This window comes from Cherax quadricarinatus, chromosome 6, assembly GCF_038502225.1.
Source record: "Cherax quadricarinatus isolate ZL_2023a chromosome 6, ASM3850222v1, whole genome shotgun sequence".
Lineage (NCBI taxonomy): Eukaryota > Metazoa > Arthropoda > Malacostraca > Decapoda > Parastacidae > Cherax > Cherax quadricarinatus.
Window position 1 is genome coordinate 1798039 of NC_091297.1, and position 14592 is coordinate 1812630.

At 39.3% G+C, this 14592-nt stretch overlaps 1 protein-coding gene across 8 annotated transcripts in view; it reads left to right on the forward strand.

The window, feature by feature from the left end:
• Positions 1–14592, forward strand: part of LOC128692060 (cholesterol transporter ABCA5) — a 408467-nt gene that overhangs the window by 292804 nt on the left and 101071 nt on the right. For all 8 annotated transcript variants that reach the window (XM_070079720.1, XM_070079724.1, XM_070079709.1 and 5 more), the window contains one exon: positions 5514–5695. In XM_070079720.1, coding sequence (XP_069935821.1) covers positions 5514–5695 — 182 coding nt within the window. The remainder of the gene's footprint in view (positions 1–5513; positions 5696–14592) is intronic.

Here is a 14592-nt window from a genome sequence, read left to right on the forward strand (position 1 = left end):
GTCTGCCCTGCCTGCTTGCCCTGCCTTGCCCAGCCATGGCCTGTTCTATATGCCCTGGCCTGTCCTGACCTACCTTCTGTCATTGCATTTCTTTCAACCTCCCTCCTGTAATGTTTGTTTTGTATATTTATAACTCTCATTAACAAGAGGTAGGGACACAAGATATCATACTAACTGGTCAGTGAAAGGTCAGGTATGACTTTTTTATATATATATATATTTTTTTTTCAACAAGCCAGCCGTCTCCCACTGAGGCAGGGTGACCCAAAAAGAAAGAAAATCCCCAAAAAAGAAAATACTTTCATCAACATTCAACACTTTCACCTCACTCACACATAATCACTGTTTTTGCAGAGGTGCTCAGAACACAACAGTTTAGAAGCATATACATATAAAGACACAACATATCCCTCCAAACTGCTAATATCCCGAAACCCCTCCTTTAGAGTCCAGGCATTGTACTTCCCATTTCCAGGACTCAAGTCCGGCTATATAAAAATAACCGGTTTCCCTGAATTCCTTCACTAAATATTACCCTGCTCACACTCCAACAGATCGTCAGGTCCCAAATGCCATTCGTCTCCATTCACTCCTATCGTACACGCTCATGCACGCCTGCTGTAAGTCCAAGCCCCTCGCCCATAAAACTTCCCTTACCCCTTCCTTCCAACCTTTTCGAGGACGGCCCCTACCCCGCCTTCCTTCTCCTACAGATTTAAATGCTCTCCATGTCATTCTACTTTGATCCATTCTCTCTAAATGACCAAACCACCTCAACAACCCCTCTTCAGTCCTCTGACTAATACTTTTATTAACTCCACACCTTCTCCTAATTTCCACACTTCAAATTTTCTGCATAATATTTACACCACACATTGCCCTTAGACAGGACATCTCCACTGCCTCCAACCATCTCCTCGCTGCTGCAGTCACAACCCAAGCTTCACACCCATATAAGAGTGTTGGTACTACTATACTTTCATACATTCCCTTCTTTGCCTCCATAGATAATGTTTTTTGACTCCACATATACCTCAACGCACCACTCGCCTTTTTTCCCTCATCAATTCTGTGATTAACCTCATCCTTCATAAATCCATCCGCCGACACGTCAACTCCCAAGTATCTGAAAACATTCACTTCTTCCATACTCCTCCTCCCCAATTTGATATCCAGTTTTTCTTTATCTAAATCATTTGATACCCTCATCACCTTACTCTCTTTCTATGTTCACTTTCAACTTTCTACCTTTACACACACCCCCAAACTCATCCACTAACCTTTGCAATTTTTCTTTAGAATCTCCCATAAGCACAGTATCATCAGCGAAAAGTAACTGTGTCAGTTCCCATTTTGTATTTGATTCCCCATAATTTAATCCCACCCCTCTCCCGAACACCCTAGCATTTACTTCTTTTACAACCCCATCTATAAATATATTAAACAACCATGGTGACATTACACATCCCTGTCTAAGACCTACTTTTACTGGGAAGTGTCTCCCTCTCTTCTACACACCCTAACCTGAGCCTCACTATCCTCATAAAAACTCTTTACAGCATTTAATAACTTACCATCTATTCCATATACTTGCAACATCTGCCACATTGCTCCCCTATCCACTCTATCATATTTTTTTTTTTTTTTTTTTCAACAAGTCGGCCGTCTCCCACCGAGGCAGGGTGACCCAAAAAAGAAAGAAAATCCCCAAAAAGAAAATACTTTCATCATCATTCAACACTATCACCACACTCGCACACTATCACTGCTTTTGCAGAGGTGCCCAGAATACAACAGCCTAGAAGCACATACGTATAAAGATACACAACATATCCCTCCAAACTGCCAATATCCCAAACCCCTCCTTCAAAGTGCAGGCATTGTACTTCCCATTTCCAGGACTCAAGTCCGACTATATGAACATAACCGGTTTCCCTGAATCCCTTCACTAAATATTACCCTGCTCACACCCCAACAGATCGTCAGGTCCCAAGTATCATTCGCCTCCATTCACTCCTATCTAACAAGCTCATGCATGCTTGCTGGAAGTCCAAGCCCCTAGCCTGCAAAACCTCCTTTACCCCCTCTTTCCAACCCTTTCGAGGACGACCCCTACCCCTCCTTCCTTCCCCTGTAGATTTATATGCTTTCCATGTCATTCTACTTTGATCCATTCTCTCTAAATGACCAAACCACCTCAACAACCCCTCTTCTGCCCTCTGACTAATGCTTTTATTAACTCCACACCTTCTCCTAATTTCCACACTCCGAATTTTCTGCATAATATTTACACCACACATTGCCCTTAGACAGGACATCTCCACTGCCTCCAACCGTCTCCTCGCTGCTGCATTTACCACCCAAGCTTCACATCCATATAAGAGTGTTGGTACTACTATACTTTCATACATTCCCTTCTTTGCCTCCATAGATAGCGTTTTTTGACTCCACATATACCTCAACTCACCACTCACCTTTTTTCCCTCATCAATTCTATGATTAACCTCATCCTTCATAAATCCATCCGCCGACACGTCAACTCCCAAGTATCTGAAAACATTCACTTCTTCCATACTCCTCCTCCCCAGTTTGATATCCAATTTTTCGTTGTCTAAATCATTTGATACCCTCATCACCTTACTCTTTTCTATGTTCACTTTCAACTTTCTACCTTTACACACATTCTCAAACTCATCCACTAACCTTTGCAATTTTTCTTTAGAATCTCCCATAAGCACAGTATCATCAGCAAAAAGTAACTGTGTCAATTCCATTTTGAATTTGATTCCCCATAATTTTATCCCACCCCTCTCCCAAACACCCTAGCATTTACTTCTTTTACAACCCCATCTATAAATATATTAAACAACCATGGTGACATTACACATCCCTGTCTAAGACCTACTTTTACCAGGAAGTATTCTCCCATAAATGCAATAAAAACTTCCCTACCTTTATCCAAATACTGTTCACATATATGCTTCAATGTAAACACTTGATCTACACATCCCCTACCCACTCTGAAACCTCCTTGCTTATCTGCAATCTTACATTCTGTCTTACCTCTAATTCTTTCAATTATAACCCTACCGTACACTTTTCCTGGTATACTCAGTAAACTTATTCCTCTATAATTTTTGCAATCTCTTTTGTCACCTTTCCCTTTATATAAAGGGACTATACATGCTCTCTGCCAATCCCTAGGTACCTTCCCCTCTTTCATACATTTATTAAACAAAAGTACCAACCACTCCAGCACTATATCCCCCCCTGCTTTTAACATTTCTGTCATGATCCCATCAGTTCTAGCTGCTTCACCTCCTTTCATTCTACGTATTGCCTCACATACCTCCCCCACACTTTCATTCTGCTCTTCTTCATTCCTAAAAGATGGTATACCTCCCTGGCCAGTGCATGAAATTGCCGCCTCCCTTTCTTCTTCAACATTTAAAAGTTCTTCAAAATATTCTCGCCATCTACCTAATATCTCCCTCTCCCCATCTACTAACTCCCCTACTCTGTTTTTAACTGACAAATCCATACGTTCCCTAGGCTTTCCTAACTTGTTTAACTCACTCCAAAATCTTTTCTTATTTTCATTAAAATCTCTTGACAGTGCCTCTCCGACTCTATCATCTGCTCTCCTTTTGCACTCTCTCACCACTCTCTTCACCTTTCTTTTACTCTCCATGTACTCTGTTCTTCTTGTAACACTTCTGCTTTGTAAAAACCCCTCATAAGCTAACTTTTTCTCTTTTATCACACCCTTTACTTCATCATTCCACCAATCACTCCTCTTTCCTCCTGCCCCCACCCTCCTATAACCACAAACTTCTGCCCCACATTCTAATACTGCATTTTTAAAACTATTCCAACCCTCTTCAACCCCCCTACTACTCATCTTTGCACTAGCCCTCCTTTCTGCCAATAGTCGCTTATATCTCACCCGAACTTCCTCCTCCCTTAGTTTATACACTTTCACCTCCCTCTTACATGTTGTTGCCACCTTCCGCTTGTCCCATTTACCTCTTACTCTAACTGTAGCTACAACTAAATAATGATCCGATATATCAGTTGCCCCTCTATAAACATGTACATCCTGGAGCCTACCCATCAACCTTTTATCCACCAGTATATGATCTAACAAACTACTTCCATTACGTGTTACATCATACCTTGTATATTTATTTATTGTCTTTTTCATAAAATATGTATTACTTATTACCAAATCTGTTTCTACGCATAGCTCAATTAAAGGCTCCTCATTTACATTTACTCCTGGCACCCCAAATTTACCTACTACTCCCTCCATAACATTTTTACCCACTTTAGCATTGAAATCCCCAACCACAAGTACTCTCACACTTGGTTCAAAACTCCTCACACATTCACTCAACATTTCCCAAAATCTCTCTCTCTCCTCTACACTTCTCTCTTCTCCAGATGCATATACGCTTACTATAACCCACTTTTCACATCCAATCTTTATTTTACTCCACATAATCCTTGAATTAATACATTTATAGTCTCTCTTTTCCTGCCATAGCTTATCCTTCAACATTATTGCTACTCCTTCTTTAGCTCTAACTCTGTTTGAATCCCCTGACCTAATCCCATTTATTCCTCTCCACTGAAACTCTCCCACCCCCTTCAGCTTTGTTTCACTTAAATCCAGGACATCCAGCTTCTTCTCATTCATAACATCCACAATCATCTCTTTCTTAACATTTGCACAACATCCACGCACATTCAGACTTATTCTTTTTAGTAATATTTACAGGAAAAGGGGCTACTAGCCCATTGTTCCCGGCATTTTAGTTGACTTTTACAACACGCATGGCTTACGGAGGAAAGATTCTTATTCCACTTCCCCATGGATATAAAAAGAAAAGTAATAAGACCAAGAACTATTAAGATAAAATCAAAGAAAACTCAGATGAGTGTGTATAAATATACGTGTACATGTATGTGTAGTGTGACCTAAGTGTAAGTAGAAGTAGCAAGACATACCTGTAATCTTGCATATTTATGAGACAGACAAAAAACACCAGCAATCCTACCATCATGTAAAACAATTACAGGCTTTCGCTTTACACTCACTTGGCAGGATGGTAGTACCTCCCTGGGTGGTTGCTGTCTACCAACCTACTACCTAAAACTTTTTTATATATATACATTAAATCTTATGGGATTATTGCTATAGGATTATTGCAGTTTATGGATGTTTTATGCAGTACTGTATAGGACAGTCCCAGTAATTTAAACTACAGAATATAAACATAAAGATACTTTATTTCAGCATGATACAATGTTTGTATAAAGGTGAATTTTATTTAGGCATGCGTGCCGAAAGCCCCTTAATATGCAGAGCATTTTAGGCAAACTTAAAACTAACTTAAGGTTAATTAGGCATTGACAAATGGTTTTACATATGCAATCTCCAAAAATTGTATATTTTAGGTGAAGTTTTACACAGAGGGAGCAGTCTAATTTGGTTCTTATTTATTCATCAGGTATGACGCCTGGCGAGCATTCAAGGCCCTGTTGAAAATCCGCTTCATTAATGTCTCTCGGGAAGTGTTAGCAGTTATCTTCTTAATTTTTTTCCCCCTTGCCTTTGTTATTGGATCAATTGCCTTGGCTGATTCTCAGAATATAGAAATAATACCTGATAAAGCTCTGCATTTAGTTCCTGGTAAGTTGAGTATTCTTTTCTTTCTTACATCAGAATAATTAATTTTCTAAAATCTACTCTTATTTATTAGCATGATCCCACAGCTTTAGTTCTGAAAATACAGGGAATAAAGATAAATACAGTGGACCCCCGCATAACAATCACCTCCGAATGCGACCAATTATATAAGTGTATTTATGTAAGTGCGTTTGTACGTGTATGTTTGGGGGTCTGAAATGGACTAATCTACTTCACAATATTCCTTATGGGAACAAATTCGGTCAGTACTGACACCTGAACATACTTCTGGAGTGAAAAAATATCATTAACCGGGGGTCCACTGTATTATTTTAATTATTTATTAGTACAGTGGAACCTCAAATATCGAACTTTGTTCGGTCCAGAAGGCTGTTCGAGTGCCACTACCGAACGAATTTATTCCCATCAGGAATAATGTAAATTAGATTAGACCATTTAAGACCCTCAAAAATACACTTATAAAAGCACTTACAAAAATACACTTACATAATTGGTTGTTGGGAGCAGTTCGATTTTTGAGGTTCCACTGTATTAGTATTTGTACAGTGTCATAGGAGTTATGATAATTTGGAGTTACGATTTACTATCATACAGAAATTTTGTTTTGAGTTGCAGTTGAAAATTAGAGACACGATATGTGTACGATAGTACAACTGTTGTGGGTCGCATCCTGGGAAACAAGATTACGCTAAGTTGCTCAAAATTCTCTGCCAATGATGTCAGCTAGGTCTGTAATAGTTATGTCATGTACTTTTAAAAATATTATTATCATTTCCCCTTGGAAATTATTATCATTATTATTATTAAATTATAGAGGAATAAGTTTACTGAGTATACCAGGAAAAGTGTACTGTAGGGTTATAATTGAAAGAATTAGAGGTAAGACAGAATGTAAGATTGCGGATGAGCAAGGAGGTTTCAGAGTGGGTAGGGGATGTGTAGATCAAGTGTTTACATTGAAGCATATCTGAACAGTATTTAGATAAAGGTAGGGAAGTTTTTATTGCATTTATGGATTTAGAAAAGGCATATGATAGAGTGGATAGGGGAGCAATGTGGCAGATGTTGCAAGTATATGGAATAGGTGGTAAGTTATTAAATGCTGTAAAGAGTTTTTATGAGGATAGTGAGGCTCAGGTTAGGGTGTGTAGAAGAGAGGGAGACTACTTCCCAGTAAAAGTAGGTCATAGACAGGGATGTGTAATATCACCATGGTTGTTTAATATATATATAGATGGGGTTGTAAAAGAAGTAAATGCTAGGGTGTTCGGGAGAGGGGTGGGATTAAATTATGGGGAATCAAATACAAATGGGAATTGACGCAGTTACTTTTTGCTGATGATACTGTGCTTATGGGAGATTCTAAAGAAAAATTGCAAAGGTTAGTGGATGAGTTTGAGAGTGTATGTAAAGGTAGAAAGTTGAAAGTGAATATAGAAAAGAGTAAGGTGATGAGGGTATCAAATGATTTAGATAAAGAAAAATGGGATATCAAAATGGGGAGGAGGAGTATGGAAGAAGTGAATGTTTTCAGATACTTGGGAGTTGATGTGTCAGTGGATGGATTTATGAAGGATGAGGTTAATCATAGAATTGATAAGGGAAAAAAGGTGAGTGGTGCATTGAGGTATATGTGGAGTCAAAAAACATTATCTATGGAGGCAAAGAAGGGAATGTATGAAAGTATAGTAGTACCAACACTCTTATATGGATGTGAAGCTTGGGTTGTGAATGCAGCAGCGAGGAGGCGGTTGGAGGCAGTGGAGATGTCCTGTCTAAGGGCAATGTGTGGTGTAAATATTATGCAGAAAATTTGTAGTGTGGAAATTAAGAGAAGGTGTGGGGTTAATAAAATTATTAGTCAAAGGGCTGAAGAGGGGTTGTTGAGGTGGTTTGGTCATTTAGAGAGAATGGATCAAAGTAGAATGACATGGAGAGTATTTCAATCTGTAGGAGAAGGAAGGCGGGGTAGGGGTCATCCTCGAAAAGGTTGGAAGGAAGGGGTAAGGGAGGTTTTATGGGCGAGGGGCTTGGACTTCCAGCAGGCAGGCATGAGCGTGTTCGATAGGAGTGAATGGAGACAAATGGTATTTGGGACCTGACGATCTGTTGGAGTGTGAGCAGGGTAATATTTAGTGAAGGAGGTTCAGGGATACCAATTATTTTTATATAGCCGGACTTGAGTTCTGGAAATGGGAGGTACAATGCCTGCTCTCTAAAGGAGGGGTTTTGGGATATTGGCAGGTTGGAGCGATATGTTGTGTATCTTTATGCGTATATGCTTCTAAACTGTTGTGTTCTGGGCACCTCTGCCAAAACAGTGATTATGTGTGAGTGAGGTGAAAGTGTTGAATGATGATGAAAGTATTTTCTTTTTGGGTCACCCTTCCTCGGTGGGAGAAGGCCAACTTGTTGAAAAAAAAAATTATATTGTATTATTATATGAACAGTATTTTAGATAAAGGTAGGGAAGTTTTCACTGCATTTATGGATTTAGAAAAGGCATATGATAGTGGATAGGGGAGCAGTGTGGCAGATGTTGCAAGTACATGTATATGGAATAGGAAGTAAGTACTAAATGCTGTAAAGAGTTTTTATGAGGATAGTGAGGCTCATTTTAGGGTGTGTAGAAGAGAGGGAGACACTTCCCAGCAAAAGTAGGTCTTAGACAGGTATGTGTAATGTCACCATGGTTGTTTAATATATATATAGATGGGGTTGTAAAAGAAGTAAATGCTAGGGTGTTCGGGAGAGGGGTGGGATTAAATTATGGGGAATCAAATACAAATGGGAATTGACGCGGTTACTTTTTGCTGATGATACTGTGCTTATGGGAGATTCTAAAGAAAAATTGCAAAGGTTAGTGGATGAGTTTGAGAGTGTATGTAAAGGTAGAAAGTTGAAAGTGAATATAGAAAAGAGTAAGGTGATGAGGGTATCAAATGATTTAGATAAAGAAAAATTGGATATCAAATTGGAGAGAAGGAGTATGGAAGAAGTGAATGTTTTCAGATATTTGGGAGTTGACGTGTCAGCGGATGGATTTACGAATGATGAGGTTAACTATAGAATTTATGAAGGGAAAAAGGTGAGTGGTGCATTGAGGTATTTGTGGAGACAAAAAAAATTATCTATGGAGTCAAAGAAGGGAATGTATGAAAATATAGTGGTACCAACACTTATATGGATGTGAAGCTTGGGTTGTAAATGCTACAGCGAGGAGGCGGTTGGAGGCAGTGGAGATGTCCTGTCTAAGGGCAATGTGTGGTGTAAATATTATGCAGAGAATTCAAAGTGTGGAAATTAGGAGCAGGTGTGGAGTTAATAAAATTATTAGTCAGAGGGCTGAAGAGGGGTTGTTGAGGTAGTTTGGTCATTTAGAGAGAGTGAGTCAATGTAGAATGGCTTGGAGAGCGCATAAATTTGTAGGGGAAGGAAGGCAGGATAGGGGTCATCCTAGAAAAGGTTGGAGGGAGAGGGCAAAAGAAGTTTTGTGGGCGAAGGTCTTAGACTTCCAACAAGCATATGTGAGCTTGTTAGATAGTAGTGAATTGAGATGAATGGTTTTTGGGACCTGACGAGCTGTTGGAGTGTGAGTAGGGTAATATTTAGTGAAGGGATTCAGTGAAACCAGTTATTTTTATATAGCCAGGCTTGAGTACTGGAAATGGGAAGTACAATGCCTGCACTTCAAAGGAGGGGTTTGGGATATTGGCAGTTTGGAGGGATATGTTATATTAATCTTTATATATGCTTCTAAACTGTTGTATTCTGGGCACCTCTACAAAAACAGTGATTATGTATGAGTGAGGTGAAAGTGTTGAATGATGAAAGTATATTCTTTTTGGGGATTTTCATTCTTTTTGGGTCACCCTGCCTCGGTGGGAGATGGCCAACTTGTTGAAAAAAAAAATTATTAGACTTATGATTATTATGCCCAGCAACAGAGCTGGCTGTATACACTCAAAATCAAATCAACATTTTATTTCTTTGCTAAGGTTGCAATGTGTGTTTACATTTCATAGTCTGATTGGTGCAAAGAATGTCACTATCATGCCTAGGCATTTCAGGCAGACTTAGCCTACTACTTAAAGACTACTTAAGTCTAGACAGGTGAAGAGTGGTAAATTACAATATTCAGTATTTTACTCTATTATTAACCCTTTGAGGGTCGAGAGGCCCTCTCGTAAACTTGTTCTCAGGGTCAAAAATTCTTCGAAAAAAAATTAAAATTATTTTTTCTTACAAAATGATAGAGAATCTTTTCCTGGTCATAATGACACCAAAAGTATGAAATTTGATGGAAAACTTACGGAATTATGCTCTCGCGAATTTAGCAGTCTTGACGATGTTTACGCATCGGCGATTTTGCCCACTTTGAGCCCTATTTTCAGCCAATTCAATGTACCAGTCAACAAAAGTCATAACTCTTTTGCTAGAACTCCATTTTTTTCTATCAAATGAGTACAAGAAACCACCCATTTACCGATCTCAACTATCCAATAAAGTGGTCAGAAATTGGCAATTTTGCGAATTTCACACAAATTTCAAAAGATGCCAATTTCCAAATAGGGTCCAGAATAAACAAAATAGACATTCCTGGCACTAAAATAACATTTTCTCTGTTCATTAGTCACACCCCCAGGCCCCTCTTACATTTCTTTTGCTTTCCACTTTGAATTTTTATTCTCAAAAAATAGAAGATTTACTCTTATGCAGACTACTGCATTAGTGTAGAAATGGTACAAATAATATCAGCACACTTGGGAAAGAATATTAGACTCACCAGTTGATGTGTATGGGACATGTGGCATGATTTGTTTACTTTTGAGCATTTACTAAAAAAGAGAAGAAGAAAAACTTTATAAAACTGGGATGCTTGAATGTGTGTGGATGTAGTGCGGATGACAAGAAACAGATGATTGCTGATGTTATGAATGAAAAGAAGTTGGATGTCCTGGCCCTAACCGAAACAAAGCTGAAGGGGGTAGGGGAGTTTCGGTGGGGGGAAATAAATGGGATTAAATCTGGAGTATCTGAGAGAGTTAGAGCAAAGGAAGGGGTAGCAGTAATGTTGAATGATCAGTTATGGAAGGAGAAAAGAAAATATGAATGTGTAAATTCAAGAATTATGTGGATTAAAGTAAAGGTTGGATGCGAGAAGTGGGTCATAATAAGCGTGTATGCACCTGGAGAAGAGAGGAATGCAGAGGAGAGAGAGAGATTTTGGGAGATGTTAAGTGAATGTATAAAAGCCTTTGAACCAAGTGAGAGAGTAATTGTGGTAGGGGACCTGAATGCTAAAGTAGGAGAAACTTTTAGAGAGGGTGTGGTAGGTAAGTTTGGGGTGCCAGGTGTAAATGATAATGGGAGCCCTTTGATTGAACTTTGTATAGAAAGGGGTTTAGTTATAGGTAATACATATTTTAAGAAAAAGAGGATAAATAAGTATACAAGATATGATGTAGGGCAAAATGACAGTAGTTTGTTGGATTATGTATTGGTAGATAAAAGACTGTTGAGTAGACTTCAGGATGTACATGTTTATAGAGGGGCCACAGATATATCAGATCACTTTCTAGTTGTAGCTACACTGAGAGTAAAAGGTAGATGGGATACAAGGAGAATAGAAGCATCAGGGAAGAGAGAGGTGAAGGTTTATAAACTAAAAGAGGAGGCAGTTAGGGTAAGATATAAACAGCTATTGGAGGATAGATGGGCTAATGAGAGCATAGGCAATGGGATCGAAGAGGTATGGGGTAGGTTTAAAAATGTAATGTTATTGTTTTCAGCAGAAGTTTGTGGTTACAGGAAAGTGGGTGCGGGAGGGAAGAGGAACGATTGGTGGAATGATGATGTAAAGAGAGTAGTAAGGGAGAAAAAGTTAGCATATGAGAAGTTTTTACAAAGTAGAAGTGATGCAAGGAGGGAAGAGTATATGGAGAAAAAGAGAGAGGTTAAGAGAGTGGTGAAGCAATGTAAAAAGAGAGCAAATGAGAGAGTGCGTGAGATGTTATCAACAAATTTTGTTGAAAATAAGAAAAAGTTTTGGAGTGAGATTAACAAGTTAAGGAAGCCTAGAGAACAAATGGATTTGTCAGTTAAAAATAGGAGAGGAGAGTTATTAAATGGAGAGTTAGAGGTATTGGTAAGATGGAGGGAATATTTTGAGGAATTGTTAAATGTTGATGAAGATAGGGAAGCTGTGATTTCGTGTATAGGGCAAGGAGGAATAACATCTTGTAGGAGTGAGGAAGAGCCAGTTGTGAGTGTGGGGGAAGTTCGTGAGGCAGTAGGTAAAATGAAAGGGGGTAAGGCAGCCGGGATTGATGGGATAAAGATAGAAATGTTAAAAGCAGGTTGGGATATAGTTTTGGAGTGGTTGGTGCAATTATTTAATAAATGTATGGAAGAGGGTAAGGTACCTAGGGATTGGCAAAGAGCATGCATAGTTCCTTTGTATAAAGGCAAAGGGGATAAAAGAGAGTGCAAAAATTATAGGGGTATAAGTCTGTTGAGTATACTTGGTAAAGTGTATGGTAGAGTTATTATTGAAAGAATTAAGAGTAAGACGGAGAATAGGATAGCAGATGAACAAGGAGGCTTTAGGAAAGGTAGGGGGTGTGTGGACCAGGTGTTTACAGTGAAACATATAAGTGAACAGTATTTAGATAAGGCTAAAGAGGTCTTTGTGGCATTTATGGATTTGGAAAAGGCGTATGACAGGGTGGATAGGGGGGCAATGTGGCAGATGTTGCAAGTGTATGGTGTAGGAGGTAGGTTACTGAAAGCAGTGAAGAGTTTTTACAAGGATAGTGAGGCTCAAGTTAGAGTATGTAGGAAAGAGGGAAATTATTTCCCAGTAAAAGTAGGCCTTAGACAAGGATGTGTGATGTCACCGTGGTTGTTTAATATATTTATAGATGGGGTTGTAAGAGAAGTAAATGCGAGGGTCTTGGCAAGAGGCGTGGAGTTAAAAGATAAAGAATCACACAAAGTGGGAGTTGTCACAGTTGCTCTTTGCTGATGACACTGTGCTCTTGGGAGATTCTGAAGAGAAGTTGCAGAGATTGGTGGATGAATTTGGTAGGGTGTGCAAAAGAAGAAAATTAAAGGTGAATACAGGAAAGAGTAAGGTTATGAGGATAACAAAAAGATTAGGTGATGAAAGATTGGATATCAGATTGGAGGGAGAGAGTATGGAGGAGGTGAATGTATTCAGATATTTGGGAGTGGACGTGTCAGCGGATGGGTCTATGAAAGATGAGGTGAATCATAGAATTGATGAGGGGGAAAAGGGTGAGTGGTGCACTTAGGAGTCTGTGGAGACAAAGAACTTTGTCCTTGGAGGCAAAGAGGGGAATGTATGAGAGTATAGTTTTACCAACGCTCTTATATGGGTGTGAAGCATGGGTGATGAATGTTGCAGCGAGGAGAAGGCTGGAGGCAGTGGAGATGTCATGTCTGAGGGCAATGTGTGGTGTGAATATAATGCAGAGAATTCGTAGTTTGGAAGTTAGGAGGAGGTGCGGGATTACCAAAACTGTTGTCCAGAGGGCTGAGGAAGTGTTGTTGAGGTGGTTCAGACATGTAGAGAGAATGGAGCGAAACAGAATGACTTCAAGGGTGTATCAGTCTGTTGTGGAAGGAAGGCGGGGTAGGGGTCGGCCTAGGAAAGGTTGGAGGAAGGGGGTAAAGGAGGCTTTGTGTGAGAGGGGCTTGGACTTCCAGCAGGCATGCGTGAGTGTGTTTGATAGGAGTGAATGGAGACAAATGGTTTTTAATACTTGACATGCTGTTGGAGTGTGAGCAAAGTAACATTTATGAAGGGGTTCAGGGAAACCGGCAGGCCGGACTTGAGTCCTGGAGATGGGAAGTACAGTGCCTGCACTCTGAAGGAGGGGTGTTAATGTTGCAGTTTAAAAACTGTAGTGTAAAGCACCCTTCTGGCAAGACAGTGATGGAGTGAATGATGGTGAAAGTTTTTCTTTTTCGGGCCACCCTGCCTTGGTGGGAATCGGCCAGTGTGATAATAAAAAAAAAAAAATTCATTGTGAAACCAATCAAAATCATCTCAATTTCCATAATATGCCTTCCATTCTATAAAATGAGACCAGGAAAACTAGAATACAACCATAAATACCATACGAAAATACAGTGCAAAGTTGCTGTTTTAAACCAAAAGCACGATCGGACTTTTTTTTTTTTTTTCATTACGCACTGTGTGCTACAGGATTTTTTTTTATACTGTGCGCACTGACCATGTAGACCCATTCTTTCATATGTAGGCCAACCAGCTTTCTCACTAGATTTGAAGGCGCTAGAATTTATGCGTACTAGTACGGCACCAACCCTGGCATGGAAGCCGTATTAGTATGACACTGACCCTGAAAGGGTTAATGTGAGATAGTACAATTTGTGATACTAACATACATTTTTAAGTTTGTAATTTAAGTTTGTTTATTATTAATATGAGGTAGTACAATTAATTATACAAACATACATTTTTAAGTTTATAATAATGGTTTAATAATTAATGGAAAATGAAATATTTGGGAGAGTTGCTTTAAATTTGGTTAGAGTTTAGCATAGTGTGGGTATGGTTGTCATTGAGAGACGAGATGATTTTTGAGTATAGTCCTAAACTGATTTGTGGGCAGGGTGCCCTCTTGCTGTTTCAGGCAGAGTTCCAGATCTTCAAGGCCCTTTATGTTCATCGCATTTTTGCATAGTGTGCGACAAACACAAGGGATGTCAAAAAGTGTTTTATGCCTCATGTTATGCCTGTGTGTTCTGTTGAAGCTGTCTAGAAGTTTGAGTGAAGGGTTGATATTGGAGTTTAATGTTCTGTATACATGTATATAGTAGGCACACTTAAT